Source organism: Perca flavescens, chromosome 10 (assembly GCF_004354835.1).
Source record: "Perca flavescens isolate YP-PL-M2 chromosome 10, PFLA_1.0, whole genome shotgun sequence".
NCBI lineage: Eukaryota > Metazoa > Chordata > Actinopteri > Perciformes > Percidae > Perca > Perca flavescens.
In genome coordinates this window covers 36,493,968-36,514,517 of record NC_041340.1, presented here as the reverse complement: position 1 = coordinate 36,514,517, position 20,550 = coordinate 36,493,968, and the positions used below count along the sequence as shown (strand labels likewise).

Genomic DNA, 20,550 nt, shown 5'->3' with positions numbered 1-20,550 from the left:
AAATGGGATCAGAGGGGGAAACTCATCTCCCCCTTCCCAGACATAGTCCCTTCCCGTGTGTGTGGTCACGCAGACACACACATACATACACTTTGAATTGTGTCCTCTATTACTTGGGGTATTAGCATCACTAATGAGGTGTGAGAGAGGGACAGAGATGGAGCAAGTGCAAGATGAAAAGGAGGTGGATCAGAGAAACAGAGCGAGGGAGGAAGAGGAGTAACCATCAATCTCATTGGGGGGTAATCGGTTAGAAAGGTAGAGCCGGAGAGGAATTTATTGGAAGAGAAAGGAGTGAAATTGGTAAAAGAGGAAGAAGCGAGGGAGACAGAAAGGACTGTGGCATTTTCCCATCTAAACCCATCTGCACAGTGGTCAGGTGTTGAGTATGTGACTGTGTGCGTGTGTGTGTGTGTGTGTGTGTGTGTGTGTTATCACACACATATGTAAGATGTTTCTTATCATGTCTGGTAATCCAGGAGGATTTTACAATTCATTGAGAGGGACAAGAGGATATCCTGGCTCCTGACAATGGCTTTAAGTGATGCTTTTCACCCTTCCTACTGTTATTTACTGTGTGTGTGTGTGTGTGTGTGTGTGTGTGTGTGTGTGCAGGATCAGACTGCCATTTCAGAGGAGCTGTGCCCACTGAACACCTGTTCTGATAACTTGACATTGACAATCCTATTGTTCCAAGTGCTGCCTACACTAATTCCACATACATTGTGTAACACACAAGTAATGAAACATCCCACATTGTGATGTGTGTGTCTGTGTTTCACCCCAGATAGCATCTTTGCTCTAGATAAATGTTGCCTCGAAGCAACATTATCCCATCGTCGTGGCAAACTGTTTCACAGCTTTGATACATAACCTAGTGAATCGCTCCTTATCTCCTCAGCCTCCATCCATCCATCCACTTTTTTATTTCATCCTTTATTCATTTGTTTTCCTCCTCTCCATCTGGCACTCCTCGTAACTTTTTTGTCCTCCCTCACCTCATTTGTGTAATCACTTTCTTCTTTTTATTCTTCCCTCCTTCCTTCTCTTCTTGCCCTCTTTCTTTTGTCTGTCCTAGCTGGATACAGCACAGTCATTTGCTGCTATAGTGTGTAGCTAGGAGCCCTCTCGCTGAGATAGATGCCTGCCTATGAAAGACATTTGTTTCCTTTACTGTCACTGTGCAATAATCAGCCACACTAACGTAATCAACATATTGCCCTTGCAGTAAATACAGCTGAGCAAGTGGGCCCGCGCACATTTTTCTGTGTGTGTGTGTGTGTGTGTGTGTGTGTGTGTGTGTGTGTGGGGGGGGGGGGAGGGTATGCGCATGTGTTCCTGCAGTTGTGTGAATGTGCATGTGTGTCTATGCATTTTCTTTCTTTTTGGCAGTGAATGCCAATGCACTTTCTCATGCATGTGTGTGCCATGTGACAGAGAGAGATGATTCTTGGTGAAAAAGCAGTTTGTTAGCGAATTAGAGTTAATTAGCCAACTTTCAGTTCCCAATGCTGTAATTGGGCCCATTTCTCTCTGTTTCCTCCAGCTGGCGTCTCTCATCCACTGCAGAGAAAGGCGGGGAGAGAGTGAGAGAGCTGAGTTGGAGGAGGGGGAGGGGGGAGGGAGATGGGGCACGGGGTGCGTTACATGTCTGTAGGGGTCTGTGGAGTGCTAGCGAACCTACCCCCTGGAGGTAAGAACCACTTGCGCTGGGGATTGAGACAGTGAGAAGTATTAACTGAGAGATAATGACGAAAGGAAGGCTGATGGGAATGAAAATGCAAAAGAACGTTCAAGATGAGGGCGGAGAGGAAATGGAGAGGGGTGAAGCACAGGGGGGGTAAAGTGACAGAAATGTTGAAGGATGAGAGGGGAGGCGTTGTAATCATAAGCCATTACAAATTGAGGGAGCGAGATATACACCACGGAGCAGCGGTTTAGGGTCGAGAGTTGGGGAGCGGCTGTGTTCAAGTCCAGCTATGGTCCAGAACGTTCTCATACATTCCCCCTCCTGCTCTTTCCAATCTTTTTCTTCCTCTCTGCACCGGTCTAATAACAGGGTTTCCGTGGGGTCTTAAAAAGTCTTAAAAAGTCTAAAATTTAAAAATAAAAATCTTAGGCCTTAAAAAGTCTTAAATTCGCTCAAGTATTACGTTCTAGGTTTTAAATAATTTTAAACTGGTCTTAATTTTCCTCCGTCCATGTAAAGCTAGCTCTAATGCTCTTTTATTTATTTATTTATTCCGTGGTGTTGTAGTTCTTTCTTTCGCTAAGCCAAATATAATTTTGCTGTATTTCAACTACAAATGAGACCAACATGCAGTTTATGTTGCAGCCAATCAGCTTTCGTGTTATTGGTGCGAGTCTCTTTCAGATTGTACCACAGACATAAAACAGATTTTATTCTTCAGCTTTGGGGAAGTACAAGTTTAGCGATACTTGGCTTGATTGAATTTAGGGCTTAGTTAATGTTGTGATAAAGGTCTTAAATTTCATTCATAATGGTCTTGAAAAAGTCTTAAAAAGTCTTAAATCTGACTTGGTGACAGAAACCCCCTTGGTGCAGAAACCCTGAATAAACTTAGAGAAACACAATGAAGATAACATTTAAAGAAAACAACACTGCTGGGTCTGGTTGAGAAATAACGCAACGTATAAAAAAACGGTGATGGGTGGCAGAATAAAAGAGAGGCAAGGGAGTAGTGAAGCGAAGAAGTGATGAAAGAGAGGAACAGGGGCTCTCTTGGTGCTGCAGCGTGATGATCAGTAGAGTCTAATGAAGGTGCAGATGCCCAAAGGAGCCCTGCGCTCTCTTGACGACCACTGGGAATGGCAATTAATGTGCACTCTACTGACGGAAGATGCATACATACACACACACACACACACACACACACACATTGTCTGGCGCACACATTCAGACATATCATTTACATAAAATGTACTAAAGCCCCAGTTGCCATTGTCTGAATTCAAACAATGCAAACTATATATGGTGCATTCAGCCATACTAAATTTAACATCAGTTTAAATAATGGAAATGGCTACCAGCAGCATTATGCCCCGTTATTCCCTACCAGCACCAGACAGCACAGTACTCAAGTGATTGCCTATATTGTGCATGTAACCACCTAGAACTCTCAACAACACAGCCCTCATTCTTACGTTAGGATTCACTACACAAAGGAGCCCTTTTTCCCCTCTGCTGTGTTGCCCTATATTTCATATATAAGCCCTATGTGTGTATCAGTGCAACTGACTCCCCTCGCACTGGCCCTGTGCTCATTATCTTATTGATATATTTCTTCCAGTGGGTGTATTGACATTAGCAGAGATATGATATAGAGTTGGAGTGGGATACAAGGCTCAGGTGGATGGGTCCCTGATTAGCTGTATTGCGTGTGTACCGTAGAACAACTAGTTATAGAGCAAGTCACTGAGGGGCCGCACAGTTATGTAAAGATGAAATGAAATGAATGAATGATGAAAATTGCTGAGACAGGAGAGTGGAGAGAAATAGACAGAGTAAGAGATAAGGGAGAGTGTGTGTGCATGAGTGTATCTTTACAAAGGCATTTGTCCGTGAATGTATGTGTGTGTGTGTGTGTGTGTGTGTGTGTGTGTGTGTGTGTGTGTGTGTGTGTGTGTGTGTGCGCTTTGCAAATGTAACGTAAATGTAATGTAAAATGTAATGTATGCCAAATACGGCTGGTCCACCCTCTTCTGAGATAAAAGCGTCTGCCTCTATACCGCTGAGACTGCGGCCTAATGGCACTCCAGCTATGAAGCTGACACACGGAGATGGAGAAGGGGATGGGGAGGGCGGTGTTACAGAAACGGTGGGTGGATGACATCAACGTCAACATTGTCCCTGGCATTTATGCTGCAGGAGGTGGGAAATGTGTCCTCTTATGCCCCACCTCAACCCCTTGTAGTAGAAAGAGTGGGAGGAGCAAAAACTTTTTTTTCCGTCCTCTTCTTTATCCATTGAAATTACCTTGACCTTTGCATATGTCAACTGAAATGGTTCCTTTTCTTCTTCTCATCTTTCATTCTGCTCTGGGCTGTACCTACTTGCTGTCCATTGAAAATGTTGTTTTTTTTGTCCGCATAAAAGACCAGATAAACATATTTGCTTCTGCAGTGCCTGCCCCTGCCATCCTTTATCTGCAACAAAAACATTAAAGTTACAAGCCAAGGTTCTGGATTCCAGTACTGGGCGTTTTTGACCCAGAGTTCAAGCTTTCAGCTGTATAATTCCTCAGCTGTAAAATGACATTGACTCCAGTTATTTACTTTTACCAAGGACGTGACGTTTATCACAAATGGAATAATTTCCTACTGTTATACTTACTTCAAATTCACTGGAATAAAATTGATTGATAAGCCATTTGTGAAACATCATTTTTTTTTTAAAACACACGCACATCAACGCACTCATAGTTTAGTGTCAGACAGCAGAGGTGCTATCAGTTGTAGTTAAGGAGGAGGGGTCTTAGTTACCTCTAGGTTAATGATCCTCATTAATATGTGCTAATATACCCCAGGTCATGCAGTAATTAAAAATCTCATTCAACGCTCTCAGCTTAAACTGACTGACTTGGCTTCGTCCTACAAAGATTAGCATTTATTATTTGTCTCCGAGGTCTGTGCTTCATAGTGAGGGGGGTGAGACGAATAGCTTGTTGAACATTTGACTGGGCTGTCTGTCTCCTCCAGTGCCTAGTAAAGACTTTTGCATCTGCTTGGTTGGGCACAACTGTTTATGAGCTGGACTGGTTTGCAGGTTGTGCCTTGGAGAGTTGCATCACGTTTGCGAGAGAGTGTTTGTGCAAAATGGGCACACAAACAAGCGCTCCGAAATACACACTCAGGCATACACCTAGATGCACAACTGCATGTAAAGTCCATCATCATGGGGACTTCCATATTCCTCTGAGTCAGCTGATGTCAGCTGATGCAAGCTGTGCTAATTGTAAGGCTGTATGACGATTGCATGTTTTTGTAGAAGATAGATAGATAGATAGATAGATAGATAGATAGATCTTATACATGCTATGGAGATGCAGGGTTTTGTGAGTATGTTCAGTCAACACATAAACCGCATCAGACTATTCTGCTGAAGTGGGCCTCAGAGGTTTGTGACTCAAGCTATCCCTGTCTCTCTCTCTCTCTCTCACACACACACACACACACACACACACACACACACAAACACAAACATCCACTCAGCCATCCATGACCAATGCAGCAGCTACTTCAAAGAGCCTAGATATGCATGTTAATCTCAAATCGCTTCTCTCCACTCTCCTCCATGCACACTCACAAACACAGGTACACCTTCACAGGGAGGGAGACTAGGAGATTATTGGCCAGATTTATGTTACATGCATGAAAGTGGTCTGCAAAGTTGGCGCTGCACTTTTCATTCTGTTTGAGCTCGCAATCTGCAAGTAATTAGCATCTGATTTACTGAGGCAGCAGCTAATAATGCAATCAGTGTTTGGGACAGCCTCCTAAACATGATGAACAGCCCAAAAGGTACAGTTCAGCAGCAGGATTTGTCTGAGATCCAAAATTTTGTAATATCCAAAATGTCAATCCCATCAACTAAGCTCTAAGTGGGAAAATAAATTGGGCGTCTATTATGATAAAAAATTTTGATAATGACCTATTTATAGAAAGGTTTGTAAAAGTAAGGCAGTTGAAGTAGTTAATCCTGCCTCTAAGGAAAATAACAGATTTGTATTAAAAACTTGCACAAAAGAAAGACAAAAAAAAAAATCTTTAATCATCTTTAATGATCAAACTCTGCCCCATCTTTGGCGTTATAACAGATGATGTTCTTCTCTCTTTTTATTTCTGAGATAACATTTATTTGTCACAAAACAAACTCACTGCAGCTGCCCATCACACACTGTCTGTTGTCATTGAAACGTCTATATAATACAGGTTGATTAACTTTTCTTTCCTTTGCCACAACCAGTTTTGTTTAAAGGCAAGAGTTACAGTGGTCTTCATAAATTGAAAGAACCTCTTTAAAATCCAGTAGAATCAACCCGAGTTTTGTTTATTATGTATGCAAGCCACCTTCTAATGCACTTCAAATGTCCACAAAAGCAAGAGGCACACAAGTTGTGACAGCAAAAGTGCAGCGTCACGCTGCTGCGTCTCTTTGATGAAGATCACAAACACACCTCTAAGGCGCAGAATGCGTCCGAACCGAGGCGCAAACGGCTCAGTATAATTGGCCAAGAGTGTGGAGACTGCAGCCTTTTCACCTTGAGAGAGAGAGAGAGAGAGAGAGAGAGAGAGAGAGAGAGAGAGAGAGAGAGAGAGAGATGCTCAACAGTAAGCTAGTTAGAGGAAATACAATGTGGCTGTGTTTTTCAGCTCTCTATCCTTTTGTTCTGCTGCTGCTATAAATAGAGGCTGCAGAACATCAAAGAGAGGAGAGGTTTCTCTCAGCAACAGGCCTCAATACAGACATAATCCACTGGCTCTAAATACACTGTGTGTGTGTGTGTGTGTGTGTGCGTGCATGTGTGTGTGTGTTTGCAAATCGTCAAAGTAGACACTGCTGACTCAGTATCACAATCTTACTGTCTCATGCACACACACACACACACACACACACACACACACGTTTCCCATAATGTAACATCACACACAAAAAAAGACTTAATTGAAATCAAGTTTTATTCATGTGATAACAATACAACATGCTATCTCTGTCTGCACAAGTTCGCAAACTGGCAGATCTGTGCACTAAACAAATCCCGATTGCTTACCATCTCCTTTTCTCCAAAGGCTCTTCCTCCCTCTTTTCTCTCTTTCAATCTTTTTTATTCTCTTTGTATTTCAGATATTTTCTGTTCTTTTTACGGAACTATATTGTCATAGCAACTGCAGCAATTACCGGTTGGTTCAGTGGAGCTCTGCTATGTTGAATAGGTATCTGTGTACAGGCACCTGTGCATGTGCGAAAGAAAGTGTGTGCATCCACAGTTTGTTGTTAGATGTGTATTTCTGTATTCTGTGTGCCCTTGTGTGGCTGCACATGTTTTTCACGCCTCTTTTCGTAATTCCGAATGCATTGGGTTCTTGATGACTGCCGTCATTGAGATGCTGGCTGATTGTGGGTAATGTAGTTTTGTTTTTCCCAGAATGTCATGAAATGAGCCCTGTCTTAAAATTCAAACGTACGGCTTCTTTGCAAGTGAAAATAAAATAAAATGCTTGTGTGCAGGAGACATGATATAACCCAGCAGAAGCTGAAGCTATCAGAGTGGTATTTTAGGGTGTCGTAAATAGGTGTAAACATTTAATTTGAGTTTCGATGACTCACATTTAAGTGCTAATTAATGAAGATGTTTTCTACATTAAAGTTTTATTTTTTTTATTTCTGGCAAAGCTTCTTTCTTTCTTTTTACATGACTAGTAGATGAAATGTGGAATCTAATTTGTGCTGAAGGACTTCATCGTCTCTTAGCAATCCTCTCACTAATTCATGTCCACAACATGTTACCTGCAGTTCACAATTTGTTCTCATGTCACTAAACTTTCTGCGAATGATTCAGCGGCGTGGCAGACTGGAGGAAAAGCTCTTCCCAGCATTTAGCCCTGCTGATTTTTGCACTGCAACATCTAAAAGCTTTCTCTAGTCGAGATAACAAACACACCGTTATTGCTCTTCCAGAAACAATATAAATCTAAGAGGGTCTTTCCAAAGCTGCGAGCAGGTTTCTGTTTTTTTGTTAGTGTTCATTAAGTGCCAAGACCAAGTGCTATCTCCAGTCATCAGAGAACGTGTCCATATTTTGCTCTTAACTCTCCTCTACAGTGAGGAGAGCAAGCGGCCTTGCTGGTAGCAAAAAATCTACTGTGAAACACTAGAATGTAATGTGAGAAATTGCTTTTGCCTGGCCCTGAAATGTATTAAGAGATTGTCCAGCATTGTGCAGCATGCCATCACTCTATTTTATAATTTGAATAACAAATTTGAAAATAATTGGATGGCTTTTTTTAAAGCTCCAACATCTACTCTGTGGCCAGAAATGACTTCATTTTGTATGGTTCTTTTTACTCCATTATTATTTTCTATACCTCTTATTATTTTGGGTACTAATTTATATTTTATTGTGTTTTCTGCCCTCAAGTTAAAAATGACATTTTGTCTTCTGCCATCAAATTGATACACACATAGTCATCGGGCAGTTTATTTAACGCAACAGCAACAAAAGAGAAAGACATGTATTGTTCCAGATTTTGCACATTACTCACGCGCACACACACACACACACACACACACACACACACACACACACACACAGACGGATGACGGATTTGCAGATGTACTCTGTCCAACCGTTACAGAGCATGTTCAAAGGAAATGGAAGGCTGAGAGGATGGGTGTCTATCTCTCTGCGCGTGGGGTTAAGGGTCTGTTTGAGTGTGTTTCCATGTGCATGTGCCTGTATACTGTGTGAGCGAGCATATGTGCCTCCGTGCGTGTGTATGAATTTATGTGGGAGGAGGAGGCTATTTATTTTTATTGTTTTCAATGAGGGTCCAACGTGTAGAATCCATAACAATACCATCAATCCACAGCAGCAGCAACAACATGGATGTAATTTATATGGTAATGCAGCCTCCATGGTTGCCCCAAGTTACGCAGTGGACATCTCTGACAATGGACAGCACGGGTGTGCTGCAGCATCCTAATGCCACGGACACACACACACACACACACACACACACACACACACACACACACACACACTTGCACTTCCCAACAACAGGGAGACATATTTCAATTAGCAGATGCGGATAGGTGCCGGGCTGTGTTTGTGCTTTTGGCTCAATAGGTTGAGCGTATAGCTCTGTGTCAGCCTGTGTCTGAACTCATCTCCGCTCTACTCAAAATAAAAGACAGCCACTTGAGTGAGGAGGGAAGCTCGACCTTCTGAACCAGTTGTTGGAATTACTCATGAGATGATCTGTTAGAAATCTTGCAGCAGGTTTATTTCAATCCACTCATACACTGTAAGTGACTTGTTATGACTTGTTATGTACAATGTCGAACAACCATGTCCTTGTGAATGCTCTAGATGACGTTCCAATGGAACCGTTTATTAATTCATCATTTCCATGCCTTTCTGTACAAGGTGTGTGTTGATATTATCATACAGTGGGTCTGCATTTTTCCTATGCACTCCACATCATATGAGGGTCAAAAGATATTGTTAAGAGGTGGTTATTCATCACAACCGTTAATTAATTGCCATCTTCAGTGGAGGTGGGGTTTAATTTGTGATTGAAAAGATGGAACAAGGAGGTCTTTTCAGGTGTCCTGCCTTCATCTTTTGATCTCTCTATTCTCTTAACATCTATTACTTTTTACTAGTGTGTGTGTGTGTGTGTGGGGATCTGCCTGTTTTGGAAGAGGGCACCCATAGATGTGGAGTGACAGAGTGATGCAGGTATGGACGTGGGAACCATTAGATGAGGGCAGGAAAAGTCCCACCTGTATTTTTTTATTAAATTCATAGTTGTAGAAATGACTGGAAGGATGGATTAATGTTGTTTATTGGAGAATGCACAAGGGAACTTTGACTACAGTTGTTCGATTCTCTTCATTCATTGATTTGATAACGTAAAAGAAATTAATTTCACAGAAATTGCATAAAGCAATTCTCAAGTTTAAATAAACAATGAGTGGTTATAATAAAGATGGCTTTGAATTAGCCATCAAATCAATTTCTGTACTTTTAGCTTTTTAATCAATTAAAATATGTGATCTGAGGCCAAACACTTCAAATGACAAAATGTACCCATCATTTTTCTAATGCTAGTATAGCCAGATAAAAGTATCAAACCACCTGTTAAATGGCACCAGAATACAGAAAATGGCATCTGCTCTGTTAAAGATTTACTGGGGGGGGGAGATCGCCAGACCCCCCGTTAAGATGGTCCCACCAACATTTGCAATACTTCCTACGCCCATGGATGCAGGCGGGATAAAAGAGAGAGGAACGGAGCCCGAGCAGAGGACAGCTATAGGCCAGAGAAGAACCCAGACACTCTGTTACACATCAAAGAAAGAGCCAGTGATACAATCATCTCTTTAGGCTGCGAGAGGCCAACTTTACTAATTAAAACACGGCTGTTGAATCATCCTCATATCTCTCCCTTCCCTCTTTACTCATTTTATCACTCATTTCCTGCAGTAGCTTTGATTAAGAAAGGCAAGGCAGAACACATTCAAGGTAACAAGCGGATGATCAGATCAGACCGTTCCTGGATAGGCTGCGACATCCATTTGTTGCTCACACATACAGACAACAACAGGTGTTCAACTTGCCACAGTCAAGCTAAATGTGAAATATTAGAAAGGAATGAATAAGAGGAAAGAGGAGGCGATGATTTGACAAAAAAAGGAAGGGAAGGGGGGGGGCAGGAAGAGAGATGAGATGGAGGAGACAGACTGTACTGTATAGATAAATAGAGAAAAGGGCCCATTGTGTCAGCAGCTGTCATCACTAAATAGCCCTCAGATCACTGTCAGAAACTATCACACATACGCACACACTCATATACGTGCATACTTACACACACGCACACACACACACACACACACACACACACACACTCACACACTGACTGACAGCTCCCCCTCAGTCCAACATCTGTGCTGACAGCAGCCATGGTAATGAGTCTCTACATGTGCCAGCATGGGTGTGTCGTTCCTTTTTCCGCCCTCTTCGCCGCGCACCGCTCATTCAATCATTTCACGTCTCCCTTATCTTGTCCCCCCCCACTTCTGCTCTTCGATATTTTCCGTCATCTTAATAGAAGAGCGTGCTGATTGACTTAACAGCATGAGCCACATGAGTAGCTGTTAAATGAGAACAACATCAACTGTAAAGTTGTGTTGTAGATCGGTGTTCTGTTGTTGTTTTTTTGCCATCCAGGTGCGCTGTATTTCATGTAGAGGTGTGGAGGAAGAGAGAGATGGAAGAAGGGAGAGATGAAGAGATGATGAATGGCTCTCGTTAGAGGGGTAATTTGTCTCTCCTTGTCTGACTGGGCTCCAGCTGTCGCTCCATCCCTCGCTCCACTCTCCTCGGCCTACCACTCCTCACCTCAGCCAGATGGGTGAACGGATGGACGGAGCGAGGTGGGAGGGAGGGAGGGACAGAAATAGAGACAAGGACAAGTAGGGAAAAGAAGAGAATCATTGAACAGTCAACAAGAAGAATAACGTCTGACGTATAATGCCATTGCACAGTAAAGAATAGATAATACAAAGCTCATACTGAGATGATTCAATAGAGACGTACAGCACAGCAACAGGCAAACAAAGCTCATACACTTATTTGACTCATACAAGCACAACATATCTGGTGCTCACACAACTAACTAATGATGATCGTGGTTCTTTTCACGTTGTAATGAAATCATCAAGGGAGTCCGCTAATGCCTTTATTACAGTGCCGCAGTCTTCAGATGCCTCATTTTTTCCCCCATGATACACTTATTCTTCACACTAATCAACACTTGCGAAAGAACCGTAGATTCGGAGAGTGAGAGACGGGCACAGAGAGATGGATCGAGAGCTGTGTGCAGATGGCCAGGGAGGCGGCTCAAAGGATGGCAACGAACAAAATCGTCAAGAGAAAACGCGTGAGCTCATCGCTAAGTCTTTGTTCTAATAACACAAAGCAATTTCCACTGACCTTTCTAGAAATGTAGCGGGCAGAAATGACTGAGTTAAGGATGCCCCACAGCATAATTGCTAAGGAGATTAAAGTTCCCTTAATTGCTTTTGGCCAACTAGTGCAATTTTTCCTTTTTGTAATTAAAGTGATTTAAAATATTAATAACCACCCTGGCACATACGTAACCTCGTTGTGTACAATAAAAACATGCAACAGCAATAAAACAATCTTAAAGGTGTGCAGCTACGTACACACATGCAAATTTCCATTTTCCTGTTGTCAACAATAGCCTCATTATAGGTCTCGTGAAATATGCAAATAGCTAGAGCCCTTCTCGCCATCAATTGAAGTGAGTGATCGATTCATTTAGATCAATTGCTTTTTTTTTCTCTGTCCATGGCTTATTCCCTCTTTACCTCTTCATTACTTTTGTTCCTGTCCTCCATCTTCCACTGCTCAGTCCCCTCTTATTGCCTCCTCCCCTCCTAATTACCCTCCTATTGCTTTCTTCCCCGTTTTATTATTGCCAATAAGTTTTGTCAGCTCATAGCTTCTGGACTGTCCTGTTTTCTCCAGCCACTGTCCCCCTCAGTTCATTTCTCTCTTTTTCACTCTCTATTCCCCTGGTTACCCCCCTTGACCTCGTTGTCTCCCCCCCACCCCCCATCCATCCGTCTCTCACTGTCCCTCCCCGTCCCTCCCCGCCTCTCTCCTTTTCCCTCCTGTCGGCCACAGTGTTTGCTTTGCCATTGTTTATCCATTTTTCTCTGTTTGCGCTGATGAGATTGACTGGACACACAGGCACACACACACACACACACACACACACACACACACACACACACACACACACAGGCACACACACACACACACACATACCTAAACACAAGACAAGGCTGGCATCTCTCTGGGGTGTAGTTAACGGGCTGTGGATCGATCCTAGCTCTGGTTTCCGTGACGCAAAGCTCGAAGCTGGAGCAGTTTGGACGGCAGGACATAGACATCACTCGGCCTCCATTTCTATCAAATATATCTCCATAAAGCCGCAATGGCACCTGGATCCAAACGTGTATTTTCCATGATTAATGTGCTTAAATTTTAGGCAGCATAGATGGACAAGCTAGCCAACAACTACAGTATGTCCAACCACTTTGTTTCTTAAATGATGTCTGCATTAATCCTCCCCCCTCCCTCCCTCCCTCCCTCACCCAGGTATGGTTTTCCTGATGCAAGCAATAATGCACCGTTGCCTAAAAAGGGCTCCCCATCTATCATGGCCTTTACACATCTTGATTTCTATCAATACTTTGTGATGGGAAGGTGAATGCTGTCAAATTACAATCAAACCCCATCTGTATTCTGAAGAACTGTCAGTAAGAAAAGGAGAAGAAAGAACAAAAAGGAATAGGATGATGAATGTTCAGCTATCTCGTCATTTTCTTCAAGGTCTCACAGCATTTCTTTATTTCGCCTCCTCTGTTCCTGCCTGTTTTTGTTCCGTAGAAAAAGAAAAAGAGAAGTGTGATGAAAGAAGAGGTGACTTAGTAAAAGGCCGTGCATTGTAACCTGGTGAAGTTTTCAGTGGTGAAAGAAAGCGTTGATGAAGTTTGTAAAACTAAGGGCGAGCTAGCCTATTTTTTCCCTTCGCCCACATTTTAACTTTGAAAGGTTATGAAAGGCAATCAATAAGAAACAGAAAAACGCCTTTATTTGTAAAGCTGTATAAAAAGAAAGAAAAAACATTGCTGGCGCCCGGGGGCTATCATTTTGAATGTGCAATCAGGAGAAAATAAGTGATTATCAGTGTGTCAAAGCGTCTTTGGTCGACTATCTAATTAGTAGTTGTAATAACCCGAGTCCTTCGGTGGATTGGCTGGACTCAGTGGCCTCATTCTTACCATGTTGTTGATTGATTGAGCTGCAAATATGGCAGACATAATTATTCTATATTTTGAGCCGTCTCTAAATAGAAATTATTAGATCTGTCTTTGTCCTTGATTCCAAACCTTTGGAGAGTAGAGTGAATTCTCTCCATCCCTTTTTCCTCTCTCTGGTGTATGGGACAGCCTGATTGTGTCCACGTGTCCCATGGCTCCCACTATTTAAAGACTTGGCTGTTAACTTTCTTTTGTCTCCCCCACGTAGAGGACAATCGTACAACAGATGGAAATCTCATCCAACCTTTTGATTTAAAGCAAGACTATGTCAAATTCGAAAAAGAAAAATTCTTCCTCTTGCAAATGAAAAGTTTAAGTTTAAGGTTTTTATTTGGTCTGGTATGACCAGTAGCATAAGGTTGCTAATCTTAGCAAACGTAAGATAGCTACTACTGTTGAACTGACATGAATGAGTCACTTCCCTGACTTTATGACTCTTATCTACCTTTAGAATTCAGTATTATCTCATACATCTCAGCAAAAGTTACATAGGCTCGCTTTAATTAATACAGTGGTAAGATCAATGCAGGACAATGTGAAAATAATTAGTTCTTGGCAGTTGTATGGATGCAATAAAATGTTTTAAATGAACATTCCTATATTAATTAGGTTAACGATGTGTGCATGGAAAGTGTGTTAAGGCTAAGCAAAAGTGAGCATAACTTTGTTATCGGGACTGAGCTGAAGTGTCAGCAGTGCATTTAAAATCTCTTTGTCACTAATTAATGTGTGTCGGAGATCTGTGGGCTTTCTGTGCAAATCTATCGTAATATTGAGTCTCTGCAGCCTCCGCCTGCTTCTGTGTTTGTATCCAAGCTGCTTTACATTGCTATGACCAGGGGCCTGTTCCAAGAAGCAAGTTTACTTCTGAGTTAACTGGAAAAACTTTGTTGAGTACCACCTGCAGCAGGTCTTTCTACATAAAACCATGTTCCAGATTATTAATGGTTGATTCACCCAAATTGCAACATTTTCTTTTTTCAGTTCGGTTAACTATCGAACCTTTTTGATAGAATTCCACTGCGAATCAACAGCCCTTGTTAACAAGGGCATCCTTGTTCATTTTCTGTCAGCAGTATAACACCTTTTAAAAGGTTTTTTGACTGTAACAGGAAATAAACTGGAACACATTTAGAATGTTTGTTTACAAATGTGTAATGGTCTATTATAGACTGTCAACAACAATAAGTTACACTTATGTGAAATTTGCCTTGGTGAATGGTTCATACATAAACAAACAAACAACATATTAAACATTCATTTGAAATAAACAATAAATACCAAAACAATTATATACATACAAAATAACTGTTGCATAAGAAAAAAATAGGCTGAATGGGTTGCAGATGTGCAAATAATATACAGTATGTGCAATGGGCAGATGTATAGTCCAGGATGAAGGTTCCATGGATACAGATACCAGAGGTATGAGAAATGTGTAATTTGGGAGAATGGACCCTTTTCAAGGGATTTTGGTTTTTGCAAAGCAAAATGAGCCAGATATCCCAGTAAAGCTGCCTCAGAACAGGCCCCTGTATCGCTGTCAGTCATTGCCATCTGTTTTGTCTAACGTCCCCCCTCCTCCCCTCCCTCCCCCCCTTTCTCTCCCTCCATCCTCCAGGTCGCCCACTCCCTCCAACCTCTTCCTCCTCCTTGCTCCCTCCGTCCCTTCCGTCCTCCTCGTCCGCCCCCCACCACCCCTCCCCTGGCCCGTCTCCTCCGATCAGGGAATGCCAGGTGCCCCTCTTGGAGAAAAACTCCACCCACTCTCACCTGGAGCCCCACCCGGATGACACATACTTGCTTCGGGCCCAGCCCTCCTCTACGGGTAAGAGAGCTCATTCATGCACCCTTTTATCCTTTCATACATTTAATTTTTTTACATCAACATGACATCCATCACCTGGGTCGCTGCATTACCTCATCATGTGTCCATTTCCTGATCTGATTTAGTCGCTGCACAGTAACATGTCAAGCAATCCTTTCGTTTTGATTCAATGTCACATCTCGTTCTTTTGGCCATTTTGTTTCTGCCTCTTTGCATTCCACTGAAGTCAGCATTTGTTTGCAGGGCTGGGAAATCAAACCAAAGGGACTTAACAATTATTGTTAACATTGGAGCGATCATAAAATATGCAGTTAGAGATTTAAGATAGATATTGATTGTAATCATGGTCAGTTATGGATGTTTTTAAGAGGGTAAGTTAATGCTTTGATTGATCATGCACAGATACATTCAAAATCTATTCATAGATCTCTAACAGGAAAAGATCACCCAGCATGTTTATGCGTGTTTAACAACTGTTCTATTTTTGAAGAAGCATAATCAAGAAGAGAAAACACTCTCTGTTCCTAAACTTGACTTCTTTTGTGACTCACATAACAATAAGCACATTTTAAGCCGACAATTGGTAATCTCTTAATGGATTACATTTTAAATATAACCCTCCCACCTTTGTCATCTATTGCCAGAAAACAATGATGCAAGTGAAAGCAAGCCTTACACTCTGCAGAGCGCAGATTGGTTGCCAATGAGTAGGTGTGTTTGTACTTATTTTCCGTATGACATTAATAATCCACCGGAAAGCGAAAGGTAAGGGGATGATGAATTTTAAGTGCTGGCAGGTGGATCAGTGCAGCAAAGACAAACTAGTTAGTTTCCCCGGCTGTGTGCTTTCTCTTTCATCACTGGACACTCTCTTGTTGGCTATTACAGGCCCTGTGTGCTTATATCAGCACCTAACAACTATCTTTCTCCCGCATACAAACACACATGCACACACACATATACACACACACACACACACACCTGCAGTGATGAGTTTGTTCATCAGCATACACATTTATTCTCAACAATTAGCTACTGTGGGCAAACTGTGTCTGTCTCTCTGTCCCTCTCTGCATCTCTTTCCCGCTCGCTCCCCTGTTTCTCCATTCCTCTGTGCATCTGCACTTGTAATCAGCAGATATATTTAGCAGAGGCCTGATGGGAGGAAAGGGGTGGGGGTACGGGCAGAGAAGTCGTAATGTGATTTTTGGTGGAATACAATCTATTGTTAATGGCGTTAGGCTCTCCTTTGATCCAGTATAAATCTTCATTAGGGAAGGCCCGGGTCCCAGGTTCAAGAGCAACGTGATTAGGAGGCTTTTAAAATGACGTTACATCAGCCTTCTAATTGGTTTACTGTTTGCTGGGGCAACATCAATCATTAGCCCAGTAACCGCACAGCAAATAAATTCACTCTGCCACTGACACCCTAATGGCAGACACTGGCAAAGAGGGAGAGTGAGGCTCGCAGGCACACTCTCTCTTTCTCTCATTCTTGTTCACATACACCCACACTTTCTGTTCTGGGGCTTCTTTTCAGTCTCTGCTGAGCATGTATACACAGAGACGGCGAGCAAGAGAGACAAAGAAAGAAAGAAAAGAAAAAATGACAGAGAAGCAGGAAAAAGAGGCAAAATAGGAGCAGAGATAGCAAAAGCCAAACTTTGACTTTTGAAGTTGTTTAATGAGATGTCTTGCATGAAAAAAATCCAAAAAGAGAGAGAGAGTAAAAACATCCAGAGAGCACCAGTAAAAATAGATGGATAAAACGACTGAAAGGGAGGCAGAAAGCAAGAGACATGCAGAGTCAAAGAGAAAAAAGGGGGAATGTGAATAAAAAGGGGTAAGCTGATGAGAGCTTAGAGGGTGAAAGGGACATATTTGGATGGAAGGAGAACGACATTGAGATGAAATTGCAAATTGCCAAATTTTCCCAGCCAGGACTGCTGATATGATGGGTGCAGAGAGAGTCCTTGGCTTTGGGCGTCCATTAAAATCGACCTAAATGAGTTTAGAGTGGCAGTCTGGCACTGCATAAACACACCCTGGCATGTAGGAAGTCACAGGAACGGCTGCAAGGAAATAAAACCCCTATAACCTGGAGACTGTTTATGTATGTGCTTGTGTGAGTGTATGTCTGTCTGTGTGTGTTTTGCGTGGTCCTGTAGAGAGTGGACGCTGGGCAGGAAATGAGCCTTACCAAGCCAGGCAGAAACTGACCACAGCGAGATAATCCTCAGGAAGCTGCATGCTGTTTGTTTGTATGTGTGTGTTTGCATGCATGTGTGTGTGTTCCTGTAAAGTAGTCCGCCATTACCTAAGCTAACAGGTGGACAGACATGACTTGTGTTCCTAGTGAAGCATGACAGGTGAATGGGAACGGAACGGTGTTGCAGAGGATTGGCTGGGAATTGGGTCTGCGAGTGTTTATATGGGAATACTGTCTGGCTCAGAGCACCTGTCTGGGAACACTCCCCCGGAACGCCGGGAGAGCTAAGACGGCCAAACGGAGCGTAGCAGATCGCTCCTGGAAAGAGCTAGCGTTAGCGCTGTCTCTGGCCATTCATTATGCATGGGGAGTGCTAAGCTATTTTTAGCCCGAGCATCTTCTAAAGTGGCTAGCTATCCGCTGCCAGGGAAGCCACCTCAAGTCACTGCTGAAGCAATGAATGTTTAATGGCTTTGTTGAAACAAATCTACAGAAACAAAGGGACATCAGAGATGAGTTGCCTTCTTCTGCGCTAATGTTATTCTCCCTAATGGTGCTTATGTAAGGGTGACATTTGTGTAACAGTGGGATGTTGTGTGTGTAGTTATATGCATCTGTGTGTGTGTGTGGGGGGGGGAGGGGTGAAATGCACACATGCATTTCTGCTCATGGAGACTGTTTGTTTTTGGCTGAATTTGATGACTCTTCTCTAGCGGATTATTGCCTCCTAATTAGACAGCGATGACTAGCCAAGGCAGAGGCGGTGTATGTGTGTGTTTGCCTGCATGTGTCATTTTATGTCTTTAACTTTATCTCTTTTCTTGTGCCTGTATGTGTTTGTGTGTAAGCCTGTGTGTAATAAAGCCTACAGTATGTGCAAGTTAAGCCCCTTTTGTCAGCATGTGTGTGTTTCTGAATGTGTGCCTATAGTTTCACCTCAAGCTCTCCTTCCATTGTGCTCAGCCTCCGAGGTCTGAGAAGAATGACAAATGAGGAGCATGTGACATTCTGAGACAGAGGACATATGAACCACCAGCACATGGGAATATACCACCTTAAAACACAGGGAGCATAGCAATTAGCTCGGAGAGAAGGTGCATTAAAAACAATAGAGGGTGGCACAGTGTTTAAAAAAAGGATAGGAGCAGTGGAGATATGGGGCGTGAAATAAAGAGATGGAGAGACAGAGGGAGTGGGAAGGACAGAGGGAGGGTAGGGAGCTGAGCCCTGCAATGATCCCTTTTTAACTGCTGAATGGGCATTTCTATCAAACTCACACACACACACACACACCCATAGATGCACATCCTGCCCGGCGACTTTTCTCTGTTAACCACAGAAAATGTCAATAAACAGTTTGCCCATCCAAGGGCTGCAAAACAAACTGCCTTGGTTGGTTCCTGCTACCAGCTGGCCACACACACACACACACACACACACACACACACACACACACACACACACAAACACACATAGACACACACACACACACACACACACACACACACACACACAGACACACACACACAGACACACACACACACACACACACTGTAAGATTAATATGGTGTGGCGAGCCCCTGCCTGATGTGTGTGTGCAGTGTGCTTTACAGGGGAGGCAGGTTAGCAGACAGGCTAATGCCTCTCTGCTGAATGAGGCTCCTTTGAATTGGCGAGCATAATGAACTTCCAGGGATTAGCCCGAGCCAAACCCACCAGCTTACAGCTATAGTCCCCTCTCTCCAGTCGCAGGGGACCTCGGACAGAATAAAGTGGGTCAGGCTTCAACAGCAGTCAGAAGGGCTCTGAGCTTCTCCACAAAGAGCGGCTATGAAAGCAAAACAGAGCGCTTGTTGAGAAAATCTTTTCACGATCGCTGTTTACTCACACTGGTGAGTGAAAGAGAGAGGAAAGAAAGGAGGAAAAGATAAAGTGGAATAAAATGTGATCTGCTTGGCTGCTGCCTAATTGCTCTATTTCCTCGCCGCATGTTTTGTCTTGTATCAGACTGGGTTCCTGGTAAAACGGTTGTTCCTATTAGCCTACCTGCGGGTTGTACTTCAGCAACCGGACAAGTCCCCTATCTTAATTTATTGGACCCATTTACCTCCAGCCTACTCGGTACTGCACGCTGTTGGAACTCTGTTCCAATGGTTGGTCATATTTGTGTTTCTGTGGCCAAAATAATCTGCGCTTTTCTTCAGGAGTTCTCTGCGTTTATGAAAAAAAACATGGCCCTGTACCACGGTCTTGCTGTTCAGACAGTCCCCACCCCTCAATGTGTTTGTATTTTCTCCGACGAGCTCTAAGGATTATTTTTATGGATTTGAAGTCTACATGAAAATGAATTTCTTTGACATAACTCTCCTGTTCTGTAGCAGAAAAAAGAAAGCAATTTGTCTCTGATCATAAATATTTTGCAGCATACTAGTGAGACTTTTATTTATTTAACTCCTACTAAAGGCTGTGTGAAGAATAAAAAAAGTGTTTTATTTTTATTTTGTACAGCTGTGTGTTTGTATAATAACAACAGTTAACAATAGTAATAATTCATTTATGCAATTGATTCTGCAAATATTGATTTAATGCAGAATAAAATAAACTTTCTATCATGCAGCAATTCACTTCAGTTAACCTGACAGTACATGACAATCCTTGCAGCTACAGGAGGCTACAAAAAGAGCAAATGCATGGAATTACAAGCAGTACTTTTCTCAACATTTACATTTTTCTGACATTATCTGGAGAGATGTAATAGAATTTGCAGCTGTATGATAGATAATTGCATTTTCATCTCTTTGTTTGAAGGAAAATGTTAAAATCTTTATTCCAAAATGTGCTAGTTGTGAGTTTCTG

At 42.6% G+C, this 20,550-nt stretch overlaps 1 protein-coding gene across 1 annotated transcript in view; it reads left to right on the top strand.

The window, feature by feature from the left end:
* tenm2a (teneurin transmembrane protein 2a) overlaps positions 1–20,550 on the top strand; it is a 179,637-nt gene that overhangs the window by 97,333 nt on the left and 61,754 nt on the right. The window contains exon 3 of the mRNA XM_028590296.1: positions 15,279–15,485. Within this exon, the coding sequence (XP_028446097.1) occupies positions 15,279–15,485 (207 nt within the window). The remainder of the gene's footprint in view (positions 1–15,278; positions 15,486–20,550) is intronic.